Raw genomic sequence first — 21,944 nt, forward strand, 5'->3', positions numbered from 1 at the left:
TACTTTGGACTTGGGATAGGTCCCATGGCCAGCACAAATCTAAGCTCAGCTAGGGGCTTGGCTCTACTAGAGATCTCATAACTTTTTAACAGTGAAAACATTATGAACTTGTGAGTCTTGGCTAACTTTTTACATGAAATGTTTTTGGTGGGATCTTTATTTGTTTAAATCTTTAGTTTGAACTAAGAATGAAGGAATCAATTAACACTATTTATTTTGGTCCTATTGCACAAAATATGCAAGCAATATCTTTTATAGAGCTATGACTGTAGAGTACTTACTGTGTGCACTGTTGTGGAAGTGAAATTAATTATAACTAGCTGATGCCAGCGACTTTATCTGCATGGGTTAATGGATTCAGGTTTTTATTAAATCCCGTGGGAACTCTGTTACCCAAGATAAAAAGTGTCCTAACTTTGCCTGCAGGATTCAACACCTATTCAATATACGCGTACATATCTTTAATATCGGTTCACAGTTGAGTCATAAAAGGTAACAGGTATACACACTTTTGACATTATAATATTATTTATATTATACTTTACTAACTTGAAAGTTCTGTATTTACGTACAAGATTGATATGATAAATAGTTAGCTTTAGATACTAATGAAATGATTTCCTAATTAGTATTTTGTACTAGTTACTGATGTAATTGAATCACTATATAAAAATAAAACAAAATCATTTATTTTTTAATAATAATTTATTCTTTAGGAAAGCTTCGATACAAAAGTGTAAAAATACATAAAAGTAAGTATATCCTATGGCACAAGTAGGTAAGATACAGTTTTTCTCATCGGATGTGCGTTACGCAGTAATAACTGAGATCGAGTATTTAATTCTGTTAGTATATAGATGGAACTCTGGCATCGACCAAGATTTTAGTTATTTACACGGTCCAAGGCCAAGTTATGTAAAAGTAGCCATACAGAAAAGGATACTCATAGGTTTATTTGAAATGTAGTATGTATGTCGCTTAGCAATGGCACTTTCCAGAACATATACGCTACATTCTTGCAGAAACTCTACAGAGCCTCTATAGTTACTGTAACTTTTCAAGTAGTTTACGTATATACATGATACCTACAAAGTACATTTTCGACATGTATGTTGTAGTGACTCTGTCAATCAGATTTCGTGATTAATTTTTTTTTTAACAGCCGGTTCGCATTTATCGTTTGTCGGGCCCGGATTTTAAGTGGCAGAACATGAAGCTATTCACACTTGTCTGAAACCAATTTCGTGTCAAAATGTCCTGCCACTGGACGATCCGATTAAAATCCGGGCCCGACAGCCGATAAGTGGGAACGGGCTGTAACAAAGGGAAATCGTTTCGTGCATTTTGTGACTTCTAGGGATAGAAAATTTCTATCCCTAGAATTCCCTTCTATTAGAAATACATTTTGATTCGATAATATATTTTCAATGGATTTTGTTTCCATATATGAAAAAATATTGAATCATAATATTCTTCTAGTTTATTCGTCACAACATGGCGAGAACGATTTCCCTTTGTTAGTTCGGACGCATTACACGCAATTCTGTCAAATTAATGTAACTCCGGGGCCCCGTTTAACTTGAAAACTCACAGTAAGGACTTAGCTAAACATCTGAGGTACTTGTGTGTATGGCTAACTTTATTTGACTAAAACTACTTTTGTCCAAGGGAGGTTTTGGGTTGGAAGCCGTTTGTGTCAGCTGTAAATGTTACAGTGTACTTCTTGCCATCTGGAGCGACATACGCATACTCCCCGGTTACAGTTAGGGCTGCGTTTTCGGACTGGGGATTGTCAAGCTTTCCAGTTTCTTGTCTTGACGTGCCGTCGCTGGTTTCATACCTGTTATAAAAAATTAAACGTGAAAAGATTAATTATTATAACTTTAAAAAGTTTTCATATGAACTAAGCAAGATTAGGTAATTATATTACATTCTGAAATCTAAGGATTTATTTTAAATTCAAATTCAATATGTGGATAACTAAGTTTTATTTATATTTACACATATATAGGATAATATATATATTATAATAAGATAACTAAGTTGAGTAAATAATAATTTAAAAAAATCAAATTGGTTCCGAAATCTCGGTGTTTCCACATATCAAAAATATTGGTGACGTTAGTCAACATTTATACATAGGTAATATGATTTCGTACATGTAAATATTAAGTATAATAAAGTGTATTTATACCTAATAACTTAAAACCTTCCTGAAAGTAGTATGTGAACTACGATAGTGGATAGTATTTGAGATAGTCGTAGCATATGTAATTATATACATCCATTGGGGCCGAATACATCCCCTTCTTTTTTGAATTCGGTGAAAATACAGTGCAGGCAAGGATAGCATGGAAAAGATATACCTACATTCAATTTTTTTTTCTTTAAGATTTAGAATTCCCGTTGAAGCTATGTTGCAGAACCCGTTGAGCTATGTCGATTTGTCTAGTTCTCTCGTAAGTGACAGCTCAACGGGTTGCGAAGCTGAAATGGCAGTGGGCATATCCCAAGGTGCTAAAATGGAGACCTCACACTGAAAAGAGAGGCGTTGGAAGACCCCCCCCCCCCACTAGGTGGATAGCTGTCTGATGACATCAAACGAATTGCAAGGAGCCGCTGGATTCAGGCGGCGCAAGATCATGGTGTGTGGAAATTCCTATAAGAGACCTATGCCCAGCTATGGACGTCTATCGGCTGGTAATGATGATCATGATACGGCAATACGTGTTTCTAGGATCAGTTAGAAGTCAGGTCGTCCTCAATTCAACAAATATGAGAGTTCAAACGTGATGTGCTCAAAGTTCAAAGAGAGCATCTTTGATTACGTGAACTCTTTAGAATACCAGTCATAGTTATTGACATACTTTACTATAAGTATTTTGTGTTTGCAATCGTTGTTAGTGCATTTAATTACTATGGCAAAATTAACTACACTATCAATAGGTATGCTAATTAGGAATTGGTGGATTATATGTGCATGGAGAATAAGAAATTACCTTTTTTGGATAGATATGGATATTAGAAATAAAATTCAACATTAAATTTCGTAATTCTAAAACTTGCGTGACACGTATGAAAATAATGACTTGTAATCAAAACTCATAAATAATAAGTCTGAAGACTGGCTGCACCCGCATCTTTTCAACCCCCGACCCAAAAATGTGTGTGTCTATGGCATCGTAGCTCATAAACTAATGAACCGATTTTAACTTAGTTTTTTAGGGTTCCGTACTTCAAAAGGAAAAACGGAACCCTTATAGGATCAATTTGTTGTCTGTCTGTCTGTCTGTCTGCTACCTTTTCGCGACCCAACAGTTTAACCGATTCTGACGAAATTCGGTATAGAGTTAGCTTATATCCCGGGGATGGACATAGGCTACTTTTTATCCCAGAAAATCAAACAGTTCCCACAGGATCTTTAAAAACCTGAATTCACGCGGATGAAGTCGCGAGCATCCTCTAGTATGTGATAAAGAAAATATTTTTTCGAAAATAATGACAATATTTGCATGCATGTTTGAGAAAATATAATTTTCCTTAACGGTGAAGGCATCGTGAGGAAACCTGCATGCCTGAGAGTGCTCCTTATAATATACTCAAGGGTGTGGGCAGTCTGCTAATCTGCACTTGGCCAGCTTGGTGGACTATGGCCAAACGCTTCTCACGCTGAGAGTTACAGACCCGTGTTCTGTAGAAAGGTGGCGATGGGTTGGTTATAATTATAATGAAAAAAAAAACCGGCCAAGTGCGAGTCAGACTCGCGCACCAAGGGTTCCGTAATCGGGTAATTTTTCCGACATTTTGCAAGATAAATCAAAAACTATTATGCATAAAAAATAATAAAAATCTCTTTAAAAATATGCAGGTAAAGCCCTTTCATATGATACCCCACTTGGTATAGTTATCTTACTTTGAAAATTGAAACACATTTAATTTTTTTTTAATGATGCAACCATAAATTCACGGTTTTTGGATTTATTCCTTTACTTGTGCTATAAGACCTACCTACTTGCCAAATTTCATGATTATAGGCCAATGGTAGGTATAATGGTAGTACCCTATAGGTTTTATTGACAGATACGACAGACGGACGGACGGACCGACGGATCGACAGACCGACGGACGGACGGACGGACGGACGGACAGACAGACAGACAGACAACAAAGTGATCCTATAAGTTCCGTTGTTCCTTTTGAGTTACGGAATCCTAAAAATTATACTAATTTTGTCCTGCTATAACAATATTAATCAGATACCTACTTACTTATTGATTGTGGTTCCGTATGAATCCGGAAATAAATTTTGGGAATTGTGGATACGAATGATATTTTTTTGTCTACCATAATACTGTTAATAATATTATTATTCGAAGCTTGGTTTTTGCTACACAATTAGTAAGATCCATTTTGTAGTTTTTAGAAGGATTTTTTTAAATTATTATAAGTATATCATGTAGATATATGAGAATATCTCGGTAAAGGCATATGAAAAGTGAGTTGTGTTATATTAGTAGGTCTAAAAACTTACGCGAAGCTGTATCCATCGGGTTGCACGTCGCTGTCGAACCGTAGGATTTGCACATCCTGGGGATTTTGAGGTGCTCCGGCACAAAGAGCGGCAAGTACGCACACTACTGTTACCTTAGGGAACAAATACAATAAATACTTAATAAATAATTATGTTAAATAATTAAATATTAATTATTATTAATAATATACTTATAATAATCAAATCTTTTGGGAATTTAAAAATTTTCACTATTCTTTTCATTCTCAAACTAAGCGTACCTTACGCTTGGATAAGGTACCAAAAATGTTCTACGGGTCGTTTTTACCTTCCTAGTTCTCAAGTTTAACCCAAGAATCAATTAAGCTACATGTGAGTTGTAATGTGTAGTGTTATACCTCTATGTGTGTACCTAACTCAGAACAATGGCAAATAAATGACTACAATAGTTGTTAATTAGTCAATAAGTCCAGAATTTTTTTTTTTTCAAGTTCAACGATGTTTAGAATTTTTAAGCGACGAATTTTTCATACCATAGTTGTTACTATATAGACTGTAGAATTCGTGAACTTCATGATATCCGATGACTAGATGATTTCGATTTCAATAATTCCGTGGGAACTCTACGATTTTCCATGACAAAAATATGTTAACTATGCACAGCCTTCTTAAATACTTATGAGTACCTACATATTTTCTTGAATTGAAATCTTTTTATTATTAATTTACAATTATAACATCTAAAATCTAAATTATTAAAATAATGAACCTAAATTTTCTTGAATTATATACAATGGTATTTTATGAGTGTGGAAATTATATAGTCATTGTTCATGTGTTCTTTACACACTGACTTTTTGTTTATTTTGAAATACTAGTTTATGGTTATAATTTGTGCACCTATTCAAGTATTCAAGAAATAAGTTACAGTTAAAATGTAGGGAACACACATAACCTTCACCTTAATTAATTAACTAACACGTAATTGTGATATTTCACTATACAGTGTCACATTACTAAATAATGTGACACTGTTCCATTACAAACTATAATCCGCCCAAAATCTGTGAAATTTTCAGCGCCGCGAAAAGTAATTTCAACTTAAAAATCTGTAACCTTCGGTGCTTATTAAAGATAATATAAGTACCTACTTATAATAATATAACTACACTCACGTATTTAAGCATGGTGTTCAGTATTCCTCGTGAGCACAAACTAACGAATGAATAACTATTGTGGAATCGTTGATTTTATATGCATTCGAAGATGCAGCATTTGCAGAAGGCTGACATCATACGAGTATGATGGAGCGGCACACGAGCCACCACTCTCCATTTAGATAGAGAGCTGATGGCTGAGAAAATTAAATCAACATACATGAAGATTTAATTTGCATGCATACATGCATTGCATCAGCGTGCAAGAAGTTTAAATGAGTCAAGCTTTGATTTATTATTATTAATCGTAATTTATTAATTGTGTATCAATAATATAAATGCGAAAGTGTGTTTGTCTATCTGTCTAGATACAGAGACAGCTAGCATCTGGAGACGGATGTAGGTTACTTTTTATACCGGAAAATCAAAGAATTCCTACGGGATCAAAAAAATCGGAATACTTGTGGATGAAGTTGTGGGCATCATTTAAGTATTTAGTCCAGATCTATCTTACATCCCGTAGAAGGGGCTATGTTTTAGCTCCCACAAAATCAAAGAGACGACGAAGTTGCGGGCATCATCTATTTGTAGTAAAAAGCGGTCAAGTGCGAGCTTGACTTGCACACAAAGGGATGCAATCGTACAACAATAGCACTTCTTAATTTTTTTAAATATAAAACTACAAATACATGGTTTTCAAATTTTAGCCTTTATAATGCTGTAAGATATTGCTACCTACCGAATTTCATCTAGGTCAACGGGAAATACCCACAGGTTTTGATTCCTTTGACGGATCTCGACAGACACGACAGACAGACAACAAAATGATCCTAAAAGGGTTCCTTTTTTTTCTGGACATACGGGACCCTAAAAATAAAAAAGAGTTTAGGTAAATAGTTTACAGAATCTGATAAGTTAAAAAGTTAAGATTTTCCACAAAGGATCTTGACAGGAATCGCTAACGCAAACCTCGTCGTCAGTCGTCAGATCTTTAACAATTTATTAATTGCTGTTTTCAATTTACTGGTAAGTATATCAAAAGCTTTTTTCATTTATTTTTAATAATTTAAATAACAGTTACGTATTATTTTCTTGGAAAATTCAGTGACGCCTGCCACTGCGATTACACCCCTAAGCTATAAGCACAGCTTAATAAGCTTCGAAACTCTTTTCTAATCCCAACGACGATAATAACATACTACACCGAAAATACCACCAACTCTCTACCTCTTTGAAGATGTCTCAGCTTTTTGTTAACTTTGGCCAACATCACAAACAAATTGCTTGCCTGTTAATACACTTAATATTGACCCGAGTACATAAAGTACGTGCCCAATTATGAAAAGTATTGCGATATTAAAATATTTACTAGTACTTATGTTGGCATCAAAACTTTACTTCCATTACACTTTCCTACAGTTCTTTTAGGTAATTTGTTGTATTTTATATTTATTTTGCGGAATTATTTTTAGGGTTCTAAGCGCCCGCTGTCTGTCTGTCTGTCAGTGGGTGTTTCATAAACTGTTATAGGTAGAGTGTGTATTTCTATTGCTATAATAACAAATAATAATAATTTCAAAATGGTCAATATGCAAATATAAAAAAAAATGATTAAAGAAAGACGATTTTCATTCAAATTTTCATCCCCTACCTATCCAACCGCTTAGGAGTAGAATTTTCAAAAATCATGAAACACTTATTTCATTATAATTTTTACCGACATCTTAAAATATTAACTTTTTTGATATAACGTGAATGAACTTTCATAAAAAATAGTCCAGTACTGCTGACTGATCTAACAACACACAATCTTCTAACCATGGATGTACCATCTCTAAGGTGGTTAAATAGGGGATGAAAGTTTGTAAATTTAAAAAAATTCCACACGAGTGAAGCCGGTTGGGATCTAGTATGCAATAAAATCTATTGGCGTTTCGCCGTTGAAGATTGGCAGCGGAGTTTCCGTTGTAGCGCTAGCCTAAACCGCGGGATCTTGAAAAAGATATTGATCTTTATAGAGATAGGTGAATCATGTGAGTTCCCTACCGCAGATTTTGAAAAGATTTTGAGAATTTCCAACGGGATATTTTAAAATAGTTATTTACCTTAACCACGCAGATGATGACGGGAGTTCAAAGTTTTATTTATCTAAGTACCTACCGTAGTACCGATTAAGTACCTAGGTACTTAATAGGTACTAACAGCTTTTATTTTGTAACTAAGTAAGTTACTACCAAAGTAAATATAATTACTATGACATTTATTTGTCGGAACCTGTAAGTTTAAAGAGTAACAATTCAATGATTGCCTATCTTTCTTTAGATAATATTACGTATATTAACACTTTTTTAGGTTTCCGGACCTCAAAAGGAAAAACGGACCCTTATAGGATGACTTTGTTGTCCGTCCGTCGTGTCTGCCAAGAAAACCTATAAGGTACTTCCCGCTGACCTAGAATCATTTTGGCAGGTAAGTAGGTCTTATAGCACAACTTCCGAAAACCGTAAATTTGTGGTTACATTACATCATTTAAAAAAATTTAATTGTGTTTCAAATTTCAAAGTGAGATACCTAACTATACCAAGTGGGGTGTTATATGAAAGGGCTATACATTCTAAAACAGATTTTTATTTACTTTTATACAAAATAATTTTCGATTTATCGTGCAAAATGTTGGAAAAAATACCCGAGTACGGAACCCTCGGTGCGCGAGTCTGACTCACACTTGGCCATTTTTTTTATTAGACGGATAGACGACATAGTTAAGAAATAGTACGTGAGTGAAAACACAATGGGCCAACCGAGAGTTTCATTTCGCTAATGTTATGACTTATGACATGACAACAATATGTGCAAAATAAAATGTAGACATCTTTTAACCGACTTTCAACAAGTGTAAATTTTAAAATTTATAACACCCCCGACAAATGAAGGTTACAGTAACTTGAAAAGAGCTGATAACTTTCGAACGGCTGAACCGATTTTCTTGGATTATAGCTAAGAACACTCTCGATCAAGCCACCTATCATACAAAAAAATAAATTAAAATCGCTTCATTATTTTAGGAGCTACGATGCCACAGACACAGATACACACGTCAAACTTATAACACCCCTCTTTTTGGGTCGGAGGTTAAAAAGGAGAAGGCTCTCAATTCGGGGTGTTTTTTATGTATCTAGATCTACCTATTTCTAATAAGTTTTTGGACCGAGTTGTTATTTTTTTATCATTAAAGAAAGTTCGCGAGATGGTCCTGTAAAATTTTGTGGATCCAATTCCTTAATCCCGATGCTGTAGCGTGGCTGTCCGCCTGTATCAGAAATTGTTGGTGGTAAATTAATATTGTAAGTACCAAGCAACGACCTAGTGGTTGAACTCGTAGTCCAAACTCCTCAACCCTGATGTTGCTGGGTAGAGTAAACCTAAGCTATAAGGATTCAGGAACTGTTGTTGGTGAAATAATATGTAGGTGCTAAATACAGACTTCATTATAGAACTCCCAATCCAACTCCTCACTTCTAAGCCGCGGGGATACAAGAACGCTGATGATGACCTGATATTCCAAGTAACGACTTCATAAATAAATTCCAAGTCCCAATCCTCAACCAATACTCTTTGTCCTCCACCGTGGTCCCTGTTGTGACAATTGCCATGTCAAAAAACATGAAGTTTTAGACTTTTTTTTTATGACGGGGGCTATCACAAACTAAACTAGTTAGGAATATGAAATTTCGGTATATTGTGTACCATATACCTACTGTATTTACTGAAAACAACGATTTATAAAACAGTTTGTAGTGGTCACCAAAACAAACTAACATTTTTGGGTTTTTCTTTCAGGGTTGATTGCGATATTCTAGCTTGGAAAAGAAATATTCATACACCCAAACTATGATGTTCATAATTATGTACGGAACTCTAAAATAGCGAGGCCGTGCTCGCACTTGACCAGTTTTTTTAAATTTAGTTATTTGATAGTATTTGGAATCGTGACGTTGTACCGATATGGGATCAATAAGTGAGTGTATTACTATAATGTAATCGAGGATTTTTTTTTTAGTAGGTAAGTACAGGTACCTACCACACACATAATTAAATTTTGGTTTGTTTGACCCATAACAAAATATGTAATCATAGGTATCTACATCATTTTTTGTGTGAGGTTAATCCAATGCGGTCATAGGTTCTTATGTACAGTACTAATCAAGTAGGTGCCAACTGTGTAATATGTATTTATCCGAATACTCAAACAGCCCTGACCTTTTTACTATTCTTAGCATATTATGGTTAGTGATGTGCATTTCGCACATTTTTGTTTAATTAGCTACCTACATACAGAAGATTTTTATTTTCTATTATTAAAAATTTGAAATTTCTCTATGCCTTCATACCCATAAAAGAGCACATTGCCTGGCCGATATATCAATGGACAGGTCTGTTCGATGAGCGTAGACACTTTAGATTTTACTTGTACAATGTGAGTTTTACTTGTGAGTAGAATTAAAATGAGAACAGACCTAATTAAAAGGATTTTTCAAAATTCAACAAAAGCTTGAAAAATCCTAAATCTACGTAGATTCGTGGGGAAAAGATACTAAATTAAAAGTTAAAATTTTATAGAATTTTTTAGAATATTTGAATGTTGCTGCGAAACAAAAGCGTTACTATTCTTATTCAGTTAAATTCATCATTCAGATCTTGAAAAATTATATGACTATTTCAATTTACATTATTATTTTTAAATCTGATTTATTTAGCCACTAACTGATGCTTGTGACTTCGTCGACGTTTAGATTTAGGCTTTTTAAATACATTCCGGCATAAAAAATATTCTAGGTCTCTCCCCGTGATGCAAACCATGTACCTATTACTGTCCTCGGTCTCGGTTTCAGCAGGTAAAAATTTAGTAGACGGGCAGGCACACTTTCGCATTTATAACATTAGCATGAAAAATTATAAGTACGTATGCCCATACTCACAATAATTTTTCTTCTTTACAAAAATACTATATCGATAATATGTTTTAACACATCACTAATTATTATGAATAGCTTAATCTTGAGGCGTCTAAAAATATAATTGTATTTTGTAGTGTTAATGATAATAATTAACTTATTCAATTTGATACCAACAAATTTCAATCATGTTTTTCAAACATATTTAAAAGGAAAAGCTGACTGGCCGACTGATTTATCAACGCACTGCTCGAACCACTGGATGAGTTGGGCTCAAATTCGGTGTGCAAATAGCCATTATGACGTAGACATCCGCTAAGAAAGGATTTTTGAAAATTTAACAATCAAAATAATGAAGCAATCGAGAGAAGCTATAAAATCGTTGGCTGGTTGGTTGGTTGATAAGAAAGCTCGATGAGCTTATATTGATTCAGCAGCAATAACAATCGTACCGTTTTTATAATAACTAGCCGATACCCGCGACTTCACCCACGTGGATTTAGGTTTTTCGAAATCCCGTGGGAAATTTTCCGGGATAAAAAATCCTATGTGCTAATCCAGGATATTATCTATCTTCATTCCAAATTTCAGCCAAATCCGTCCAGTAGTTTTTGCGTGGAGTAACAAACATACACACACACACACACACATACACACAAACTTTCGCCTTTATAATATTAGTGTGATAGTGTCTAACGATTTCGAGTGTTCATAAAATAAAGTAATAAAAATTGTTTAGGGTTTTCCAGGCGTAGGTACCTATATTATTATTAATATTCATGTTTTGGTCCTTAACACATTTCCATAATTAAATTATAGAATTTAATCGATACTGACTTGCGGTTTTACGTAATTTCATTTATTATTAATTTTTAAAAGCTTTTTAACTTATTCGTATGTTGTAATTTCATGTACAAGTGAAAAATCTTTTTTATAGTCACAACTTTACAGTGAAATCTTAGATTTAATCTATTTTAACAACAAAACAAACAATATGGATAATAGTATAATGCTTGCTTTCCAATGATTTCTCACTATGTCGCCGTGCACGTGATCTATCATAGTTTTGTCAATCCGAGTTCCAAAAAGTTGGTTCTCAATTCAGCCCGTTTATTTTTTTTATTATGTATCATTCGTCAGAACTAATAAAAATGTGATTTCTAAATTTTTCTGTCTGGGTAATTGGTTAATTAGTATAAGTTTTGATATTTTTGTGGCATATAAATATATTCTGATGACAAACAACTTGGAAATCTTCGTCAATCAGCTGCTTTAACAACAAGTGTAAATTAAAAATTCATAACACCCCCGACGATCCAAAGTATTTGAGTTTTCCAAAACATCATTTTCAAATAAATAATTATGTATTTAGGCAACGTCCATCTTGACAGCTTGACATTTGTCTATTGACATAATATTATGAACCTAACGGTTATCTAACCTTCTTTTCTACAAGAAAACTAGAAAAGAGCTGATAACTCTTAAACGGCTGAACCAATTTTTTTAGATTATAGCTAAGAACACTCTCGATCAAGCCACCTTTCAAACAAAAAAAACTAAATTAAAATCGGTTCATTCGTTTAGGCGCTACGATGCCACAGACAGATACACAGATACACAGATACACAGATACACAGATACACAGACACACAGATACACAGATACACACGTCAAAGTTATAACACCCCTCTTTTTGGGTCGGGGGTTAAAAAAATTCCACTTCATTGTATACAGTGTGTCTTTCTTTTTGAGATAATTTTTCAGTATTTTTTTTTTTAATGTTGAGTTCAATTATTATTATTATCGGAATTTTCTTCATCAGTGATCATGTCTGACCATTATTTCCGTAAATTATGCTACACTGGATTGCGGGTGAAAAGACGACCGTCAACTGATGATGACACCTTTTTAGATTTCGATGTGAACCTACGTAATATTTAGCTTATGAAGCTTAGCTTAGCTCGCTGCTAAACCAAGCTAAGTTAGTTAAGTTTGGTGTGGTCTATGCTTTACCGACTGCTGCTTTAATATAGTCTGCAGGAAATGGTTTACGTTTTTAATTAGCGTACAGTACAGACATGGCCCTTTTACTCTTTTATTGTGTAACGTAAAGTATGCACACGTGCGGAGTCGTGACAATCTTTACGCTCACGACACTTTGTGTACTTTATTATAAAAACAACTTATTACGCTTCTTCATTTATAAAGGTCATATGTGTGATCCATTGAATATGCTGTTGCAAAGATGTAAGCATAATAAGGGTCAACGCAAACAGACGAACAGAGTGCTGTAGAGGCGTTTTTTAACCCCCGACCCAAAAAGAGGGGTGTTATAAGTTTGACGTGTGTATCTGTGTATCGGTGTATCTGTGTATCTGTCTGTGGCATCGTAGCTCCTAAACTAATGAATCGATTTTAATTTAGTTTTTTTTGTTTGAAAGGTGGCTTGATCGAGTGTGTTCTTAGCTATAATCCAAGAAAATCGGTTCAGCCGTTTGAAAGTTATGAGCTCTTTTCTAGTTAATATAACCTTCACTTGTCGGGGGTGTTATAAAGGAGATCATTATTTTTGGGCCTTTTCTGAAAGTGCCGGCCAACGAAAAAAAATGGTACGGATCGTTAGAACTAGCCATTTGGAGTAATAGTTAATATGGCAGAAAAATTGTAGGATTGTTCTGAACCAAGTTATACAAGGTCGAAGATTCGTCATTTTCATACATTTTTTTGATTTCTAAAAGTGTTGGGAAACATAAAATAATCTTAGATATTGCTAGAACTAATGATTTGAAGCAATTGTCATTATGACGCGAAGGCTGTGGGGCCATTATATGTCGTGTTATACAAGTCATACAAAAAATGAATATACTTTGTATAATTAATTGTAACCGATTTTATGATTTTGTTACTGTTCTGATTGTTTTATACGAATTTGAATACACGTACAATTATTTTGACTCCCATGAAGTGCTGGATCAGCTGCAATGTGGACAAAATTCGTTTATACATACCTGGATTGTATGCGGCCTTGTAATACTAGGTGATCTCATCCAGCCATCTCCCAAACTTCTGCCACTGGGAATTGGGATATCTCCGGCGAGCTCTGTGATGAATGCACCATTTGGTTATACGTACTGTTCACCATAGTAACTACGGGCTTGCTTCAGTCGATAGCTGCCCAAAGCAACCTGCGTCAATTCTTCTGGAACGTGAATCTAGGAAAGTCATTGAATGGAGGATGTCGGCTTCCATAGCCTGGAAATGAGCTCTTCTTCTATTATAATTACATATTGTTTGTGCTAACAAGTTCTGCTGAACTGTTTTGCTCATTGATCAGTTCATGGATTTTGTCAAGGAAATCACGTCTGTAGTACATGTTATTGTCTATCAGAACATGGTAGCTGTTTAGCAACGTTACCGCGATCCTGAAATAATCGATCACGTTACTTAATGCCCGGTCACTCTGATCAATCCTGAGCAAACGAAAATCTCTTTTAAAGCAATTGTTCATTACTTCCACCATCCAGCGGCAAATGGTAACAAGCTTAGATTTATTGGTTTGGTCAGTAATTAGCTGGATGAGATCACCTAGTATTACAAGGCCGCATACAATCCAGGTATGTATAAACGAATTTTGTCCACATTGCAGCTGATCCAGCACTTCGTGGGAGTCAAAATAATTGTACGTGTTTTCAAATTCGTATAAAACAATAAGAATAGTAACAAAATCATAAAATCGGTTACAATTATAATTATATTATTATACAAAGTATATTCATTTTTGTATAACTTGTATAACACGACATATAATGGCCCCACAGCCTTCGCGTCATAATGTCAATTGCTTCAAATAATTAATTCTAGCAATATCTAACATTATTTTATGTTTCCTTGCACTTTTAGAAATCAAAAAAATGTATGAAAATGACGAATCTTCGACCTTGTATAACTTGGTTCAGAACAATCCTACAATTTTTCTGCCATATTAACTATTACTCCAAATGGCTAGTTTTAACGATCCGTACCATTTTTTTTCGTTGGCCGGCACTTTCAGAAAAGGCCCAAAAATGTATGGAGCTAGAATGATCTCCTTTTTAATTTACACTTGTATAATTATCTAAAGTCAGCTTTTCGTACTTTGACATTTGAAATGGGCAAACTGAAAATCAAACACGAAGGATGCGCGCCTGAGCTTGACGTTATGCCGTTTATGCCAAAGAAAATAGGTAGAGCGTATTTTGAGTTATTATCAAGAAAGACATTGATTGTAAAAATGCGCTTTGCCCTTAATAGATTTTACTTAAGACTTGAGAGCCTTTTCAGACTGAACTAGAGTGAAGAAACTCTCGGTTTCATCCAGAATCGACGATTGTTAAACATAGGCTATGGTGAATTAAAATCTAAGAAAAATAGGGTACTTTAGGGCTACCTGCGCTAAAGGTACCTATTAACATTTGACGCCTGCCAGTGACGTCGAATCCTAGAAGTTTTGTTAGAAGTTTCCTAACTTTCGTGAACTGTGGCCTTTTTGCAAACAGATGACAAAGTAACTTCATGGCAATAGTACACAGATACTATTGGTTGACAAAAACATTTCCTCGTTTATGCACGACAATCGCTCGTGTGCTACAGCTTTACCTACTAGGCAGTTATAATATAGTATTCAGAGATGAATACCTTACGTTATGTAACTGTTATTGTTAGTAGTAGACCACACGATTTACCAACACCTATTTAGGTACCTATGATTTACCAACACCTATTTAGGTATCTATGATTATATTTTAGTAGTACTGGAAAAATAATTGCGATTTTTCTATCCTCAAATATAATTTACATGCGAGGGATAAAGAGGTTTTGATAGATTTTACATAGGAAATCTATCAAAATGTCCAAATTCGTCAGTTCAAGTTTAACTGGCGATTGAGAAATCAGCCCGAAGTAAAAAAAAGATAGGTAAATAGTGTACCTAATGAGCAGAAAATATGGTCACCCCATTAGGTAGTCGATAAGTTGATAAGTTTTTGTCTTAAAGTTTCTCCTTACAATCTTATGTAGAATCTAATGTACGGTGATCAGTAACCACTGGCAGATGTGTTGGGGTTTCAAGGCGCGTTTGGAATTTGGGAGCTTTAGTTTCAAGTTTACGTAATTAAGTATCACAATCACATCATTATCTTACAAATTCCATTATTGGCAATCAAAAAGTGTACAATGGCACCCAATTCGAATAAGTGATTTGATTTAGATTTAGGTTTTTAAACTCCGGAACTGTGTCAATATACATATAATATGACCTACTCATATGTATTACAGGGTGCATGGTCAGCATGCAACGCAATTCACACAATTGACAAATCCCTGTAACAATTTCGTGGATGTTCTTAAATAAACTGTTTGCATGATTGTGATTAGCACCTTTGATGTCAATGAAACCTCGTAACACTGTATTGTCAATACAATGAAGATATTTATAGCTCGGGGTTTCGGTGCAGACCATAGACGTTCAGGACTCGTCCAAACATTCATACTTGTTCCATCAGCCCCAATTTTTTGTCAAAATGATGAAAATCGTAAGTTTTTTCTAAATTTATTTACAAAAAAGTTATAAGTGAGTCTAAAAAACTGCCGATACATTAGATGATGAGTAGGACCGCAGGACGCACTGAAAGTGGTACTTTTGTGACAAACAGTTATTTATAAATAAACTGAATTAAATTACCTGTCAGTTTTTTCATTAGTAAAAATCAAAATATTGTATGAACTATTATGGTCTTCGCCAGGTGGTTTATACCAAATGGAAGTAGATTTCTTGAGGCTTATCTTCCTTACGCGGATGGTGAAAACGCTTTCCTGTGAAGTTCTTCCATCTAGCACTTGAGAGTCCATTAGACGATAGGCTTTGCTATTGGATTTGCCACAGGCACTGTTGTGACGGATAACCTACCGTCCAATATGGTGACTGATGAGATGGCAAATATCTGGATGATGATCTTGTAACTTGTTCATCAGTTATTTATCACTTATGATTAACGGAATTGACTGCAGAATCTATCATCTAAAGGACTCATGACGGCCTGCTACATTGGCCTAGGATCGAATGGTCTGGATTGGTGTTAATTTAGAGCCTCGATAGCTCAACGGTTGAGGAGCGGACTCAATTCCGAAAGGTCAGCGGTTCAAACCCCACCCGTTGCACTATTGTCGTACCCAATCCTGGCACAAGCTTTACCCTTGAGTATTACTCATGGTTAGCATGGCTAATATTTTTTTTTAAATATCTTAGTCCGTTGCACACTATAAAATATGTGTAAGTAGCTATAGTAAATGATTTTCTATTTCAGACGGTTTTCGCTCTAGCCGTTGTTGCGTTAGTTAGCGCGTTGCCCCAAGACCCGTCGCAGGCGCAAGCACAGCCTCCTGTACAAATTCTCAAGCAAGAATCTGAAGTCGATGTTAATGGATACAACTTTGAGTGAGTCTTAATTCTATGATATTAAAAAATTAACGTTTCAATGTTGAGTTGAGATTGAAAAGCCATTTTGTTATTTATTGAATCTATTTCAGAACAGGCGCCATCTCTTTACGAGTCTGGTTATCTGTGGCTATGGCGCTAACAGAGGTGTAAAGAAGTTTTGAGAGTTTTTGTAATGCAAATCTGTCAAAATGTCAAATTTAAAGTTTATTTAAGGGTTCCAAAAATAAGCCCAGAATCTTAACAGTATTATTGATAATATTTTGTTTCCTATTTCCTAAGTAGGTAGCTGAATAGTAGGTAACAATTTAGCCAGCCTAAGGACACACTCGTAAATTATTATAAGGACATATTTATTCACACTGGCGTGTAATAAAACAAATAGGCAATATGCAAATGTACCTATAGGTTTTAAATTAAAAATGAACACGTGAGACCTTGAGGAGCGGATGCACAATATGGATGCACACTGAGGTGTTGCAGTTGTTGTTGCGTAAATGGCATTTTAGTGACGCTAAATCTTAGTTAATTATTTACCTGCATGAGGTTATAAAACAATAAACTAAGTAGTAAAACCCTAATTGTTCGGGTTTGAATGTGCCTGAGTAAAAAGGATTGATTGTCAAGATTATTTACTTAATAATAACAAGTGTACTTAAATTAAAAATTTATAACACCCCAGACAAATGAAGGTTACAGTAACTAGAAAAGAGCTGATAACTTTCAAACGGCTGAACCGATTTTCTTGGATTATAGTTAAGAACACTCTCGATTAAGCCACCTTTCAAACAAAAAAAAAATTAAGCTAAAATCGGTTCATTAGTTTAAGAGCTACGATGCCACATACAGATACACTACACTAGACAGATACACACGTCAAACTTATAACACCCCTTTTTTTGGATCGGGGGTTAAAAATTAGCTTTTTCTTGCGACTGTCTGCATGGGTTTAGGTTTATACCGATTTTAATTTCTTAAACTGTTTTATAAGTCGGGAGTTTATAAGAACCAGAACCTTCCTACCAAATATCAAATACCTATACCCAGTGGGGTGAGCTTTACGATGATTCATAAGTCAGTTGTAGTTTCTACTTTTATTGTGTAAAGATAGTAGATCAATGGCAACACCATCAGTAGTGTCCCCACTAAGTGCAGAAGCGAGGCTTTGGTTGACCAGCCGCGTGGTTGGTGGAAATCACACTGCCTCGCCTGCAGTATGCGCTTCTGCCTCGATCGAGATGCGTCCGATACCTACAAAGGAATGACTCGCTATGCAGCAGCGCTTTTAGAACTTATCTCTTAACGATTTGCATGTTTTAATACCACCATAATGATAGAATCCTTATCTAAACTCTGCTTTATGATTTTTGACGTGACAACGTCTTATAATTCGATAGAGCCAGCTGCACGCACGAAAAAACATGACTCATGCGGCGTTACCTCGCTCTGAGGCGTTCCATGTAAGGCTTGAAGTGCAAGCGAGAGCGTGGAACGAGCGACAAAGAACCACAACCGACCTTTGTTGTCACGTTCAACTATCGTCAGTAAACCGACTTTACAGACAACCAATTTTTTCAGGTTCGAGACCAGTGATGGAACATCTAGACAAGAGCAAGGCGAATACAAGAACGACACTGAACAGCAAGGTCTCTCCGTGAAGGGAAGCTACAAATACATCGCTCCTGACGGACAGCAGATATCCGTGACATTCGTAGCCGACAAAAATGGATATCAACCCTCTGAAAGCGTTGGAGACAATCAGCCTGCTGCTCCAGCCCAGGCTTAAGCCAGAATTTATGTTACTGCTGAAGACCAAATACTATTATAATTAAAATACTTTAAAGTTGATAGCACCTAGACAAATACAAGTTCACGCACCGGCACATCAGAGTAGGATACTGTAAAGAGGAATTTACATTACGAAATTACTTTCATGCATGTTGAGATTAATGACACTAATTTTATGCCACTAAATTCGTAATGTAAACTCGTCTTAAGTGTATAACCAAGTGTACTATGTATAGGTAATAATACAAGGAAATATAAGGAAAAGATACTCGATGGCAACAGTGTGGCCCTTACACACACTCCGCAATCTTAAACCGTCAAACAGTTATTTGCTAAAACAGTCACTTTCTTCAAGCTTTGAATAATTTATGTTATCATAATGCGTTGTTTGTGCTCAAGCCATGAGAGACGGGGTATCAGCAACCCATTTTTCAGTGTTTGTTGATAAGTAATGACATCATTCGTTTTCTGTGGCGAATCCAAATTTTAAATTTAACATAATGAACCGCAAATGACTTGGCTTGGGTATAAATGAGCTATCAGCAAAAATATAAAGCTTTAGTAGGCACCTGTAGCTCTCCTCTCATCGACAGCGGATTATTCGCTATAACAGAAAACATAGTTGTGGGAAGAACATTATTTTTAATAAAACGATATCCATACGAGGTACCTATGTGGTCACGACTTGATTATAACAGATCGGAATTTTGGGATTCGCTGTTCGGTATCCTACCTGTTTGGAAGCGGCGTTATTTCAAACAAAGCTATCCATAAGTTTTTTAAATAGTCTATTAGGTCTGTATAAAAGTTCAAAATAAAAAACACAAGGACACTTAATATTTTTTTTTGCAACTACCTGTGAGGAATGAGGATGCCTTAATCAAGATGAGAATAAAATAAAAACAAATTATTTTGCTCCAGCGAAATTCCATTTTCTTTCAAGGTTCTTAATATTATTTTTTGATGAAATAAAGTCTATCAAATATCATCTAACAATTGTAAACATATGGAACTGTATGAAACATGGCATACCACTTGCGTGGCGTGAACGTTCACGTAGACCTACTGCGTGCAGTAATGTCTACGGATTCACGCGCGTAACTACGCACGTGTCACGTGTACGTGCTGCATACGCAATTGGTGTGAATCGGCCTTTCGATGTATTATGATGTAAATATTCAGGTAATAATCTCTGCTGTCATAAAATTGTAGTCAGTTTATTGGTTTTTGCGCTAATCATACCAAAAGAACGGAAGCATATTATAGGTACCTACTTGATATACCTAATCAGTCATAAATCCACGTCCAAAGGTAGAGAATTAAAATTATCCAGACTAGAACTGACCTGAGCGAATTCGAGGTCGAAAGCAGTTATAATTTAATACATGAACACAATGAACACCTTTAAAAATGATATTTTTTTTATGGTGCCCAGTTGTTGCAACTGCACACCACAAAGGCCGCAATGAGGTCTGGTGATCGAAATGTGTTGAATACTATTTGAACACACGTTGAACACGAATTGAACACGCGTTGAACTAAATAAGTAAATAATGACAAAAACTTTGCGCATCCATAGATTGAGCGCTTAATGGTGACTTCACTAGTTAAAAGTATTCCAAAAGAGTCAATAGCATTAGTAGTTGCTGAAATAAACAGCTGTGACGGACAAATGAACAGAGTTGCACCACAAAAGGTCCTATTTTACTATTTTGAAACGAAATTATAAAAACTAGTCGTCAAAAATTTTTCGAAAGGAAAATAAAATATTGGTAACACCTAGATATAACTTTAAAAATATATATAAAGTAGGTATATCGTAAGAAAAACTTTTGTGTTTATTATGACGACTAGCCTTGACAAATGCAAATTAAATTGCCCATTATATTGTATTTATGTACATACTAGCTGATGGTCGCGACTTCGTCCGCGTGGATTTACGTTTTTCAAAATCCCGCGGGAACTCTTTGATTTTCCGGGATAAAAGTAACCTATGTGTTGTCTATCTCCATTCCCATCTAAATCCGTCCAGTAGTTTTCGCGTGATTGAGTAACAAAAATCCAAACATCCACACTTTCACATTTATAATATTAGTAGGATATTAGGCCAAGTATCCAGTAGCAATATGTAAGTACCAGTAGAAAAATGGTTACAGTCATGAAGAGTTCACTCTGGTCTTAGGCTGAATACCAGAAACAAAAATAAACTTGTAATACCCGTTTCTAGGCTGAGTAGATAGTGCTTCTGAGCAATTGGATAAGTTTTAATAGTAAGCTTCCAGAAGATGTCGGAAATATCTCTCAACAAGTTTTTATAAAACGAAAACTTAACACAAATTGAAAATTAGGTAGATAGGTACGTACAACGTAAAGGATTTTTATGTGAGAAGAAAGCTTGGGAATTAGTTGCTTTAACAGCTTTGATAATTCTAACTTCTAATAAGTTTTAAGTAATTTTGTTAAATGCTGATAGTAAAAAATACCCGGTAGACATTGATACCTACCGAAGGTATACCTCAGACCAGAGCGCGTTTGGATCCCTCGTAGGTTTAGTGTTAAGTTGACGTTAAATTATTTATCCCATTAATTTATCTCACCAAGGTTCAACTTTCAAAAAGTTTTATTTATTTAAAAATCATCATCATCATCATTATTATGATCAACCCATCACTGCTTCTGTACTTAGCACGAGTCTCCTCTCAGAATGAGAATTATTTATCTATACTAATAAATAAAATTGGAGTGTCTGTCTGTAATTTCGAAATAACTACCTCATATTAAGCTCATATGGTTATTTGAACGATACCAACACTGAATCACACGTTTTTAAAATTTTTGTCTGTCTGTCTGTCTGTCTGTCTGTCTGTCTGTCTGTTTGAAAAGGCTAATCTTGGGAACGGCTGAACCGATTTTGACGGGATTTTCACAGACAAGTAGAGAATTGACCAGGGAGTAACATAGGCTACTTTTTTAACCGACTTTCAAAAAGGGAGTTGTGTTTTTCTACCTATGTATACCGAAATCTCCGAGATTTCTGAACCGATTTGCGTCATTTCTTTTTT

The 21,944-nt window shown here is 35.2% G+C and overlaps 2 protein-coding genes across 2 annotated transcripts; one reads left to right on the top strand and one right to left on the bottom strand.

Moving 5' to 3' along the window:
* Positions 1-1,576: 1,576 nt before the first annotated feature.
* Positions 1,577-5,780, bottom strand: LOC123866792 (endocuticle structural glycoprotein ABD-5-like). Its single transcript, XM_045908494.1, has 3 exons — positions 5,686-5,780; positions 4,532-4,644; positions 1,577-1,840 (listed from the first exon to the last, which is right to left on the bottom strand). Exons 1-3 carry the CDS (start codon positions 5,695-5,697, stop codon positions 1,654-1,656), a joined length of 312 nt encoding a protein of 103 aa, XP_045764450.1. The 5' UTR covers positions 5,698-5,780; the 3' UTR covers positions 1,577-1,653.
* A 10,351-nt stretch (positions 5,781-16,131) lies between these two features.
* LOC123866693 (endocuticle structural protein SgAbd-6-like) lies at positions 16,132-19,095 on the top strand. Its single transcript, XM_045908370.1, has 3 exons — positions 16,132-16,192; positions 16,964-17,094; positions 18,673-19,095. Exons 1-3 carry the CDS (start codon positions 16,181-16,183, stop codon positions 18,878-18,880), a joined length of 351 nt encoding a protein of 116 aa, XP_045764326.1. The 5' UTR covers positions 16,132-16,180; the 3' UTR covers positions 18,881-19,095.
* Positions 19,096-21,944: the final 2,849 nt, after the last annotated feature.

Source organism: Maniola jurtina, chromosome 7 (assembly GCF_905333055.1).
Source record: "Maniola jurtina chromosome 7, ilManJurt1.1, whole genome shotgun sequence".
Taxonomy (NCBI): Eukaryota; Metazoa; Arthropoda; class Insecta; order Lepidoptera; family Nymphalidae; genus Maniola; species Maniola jurtina.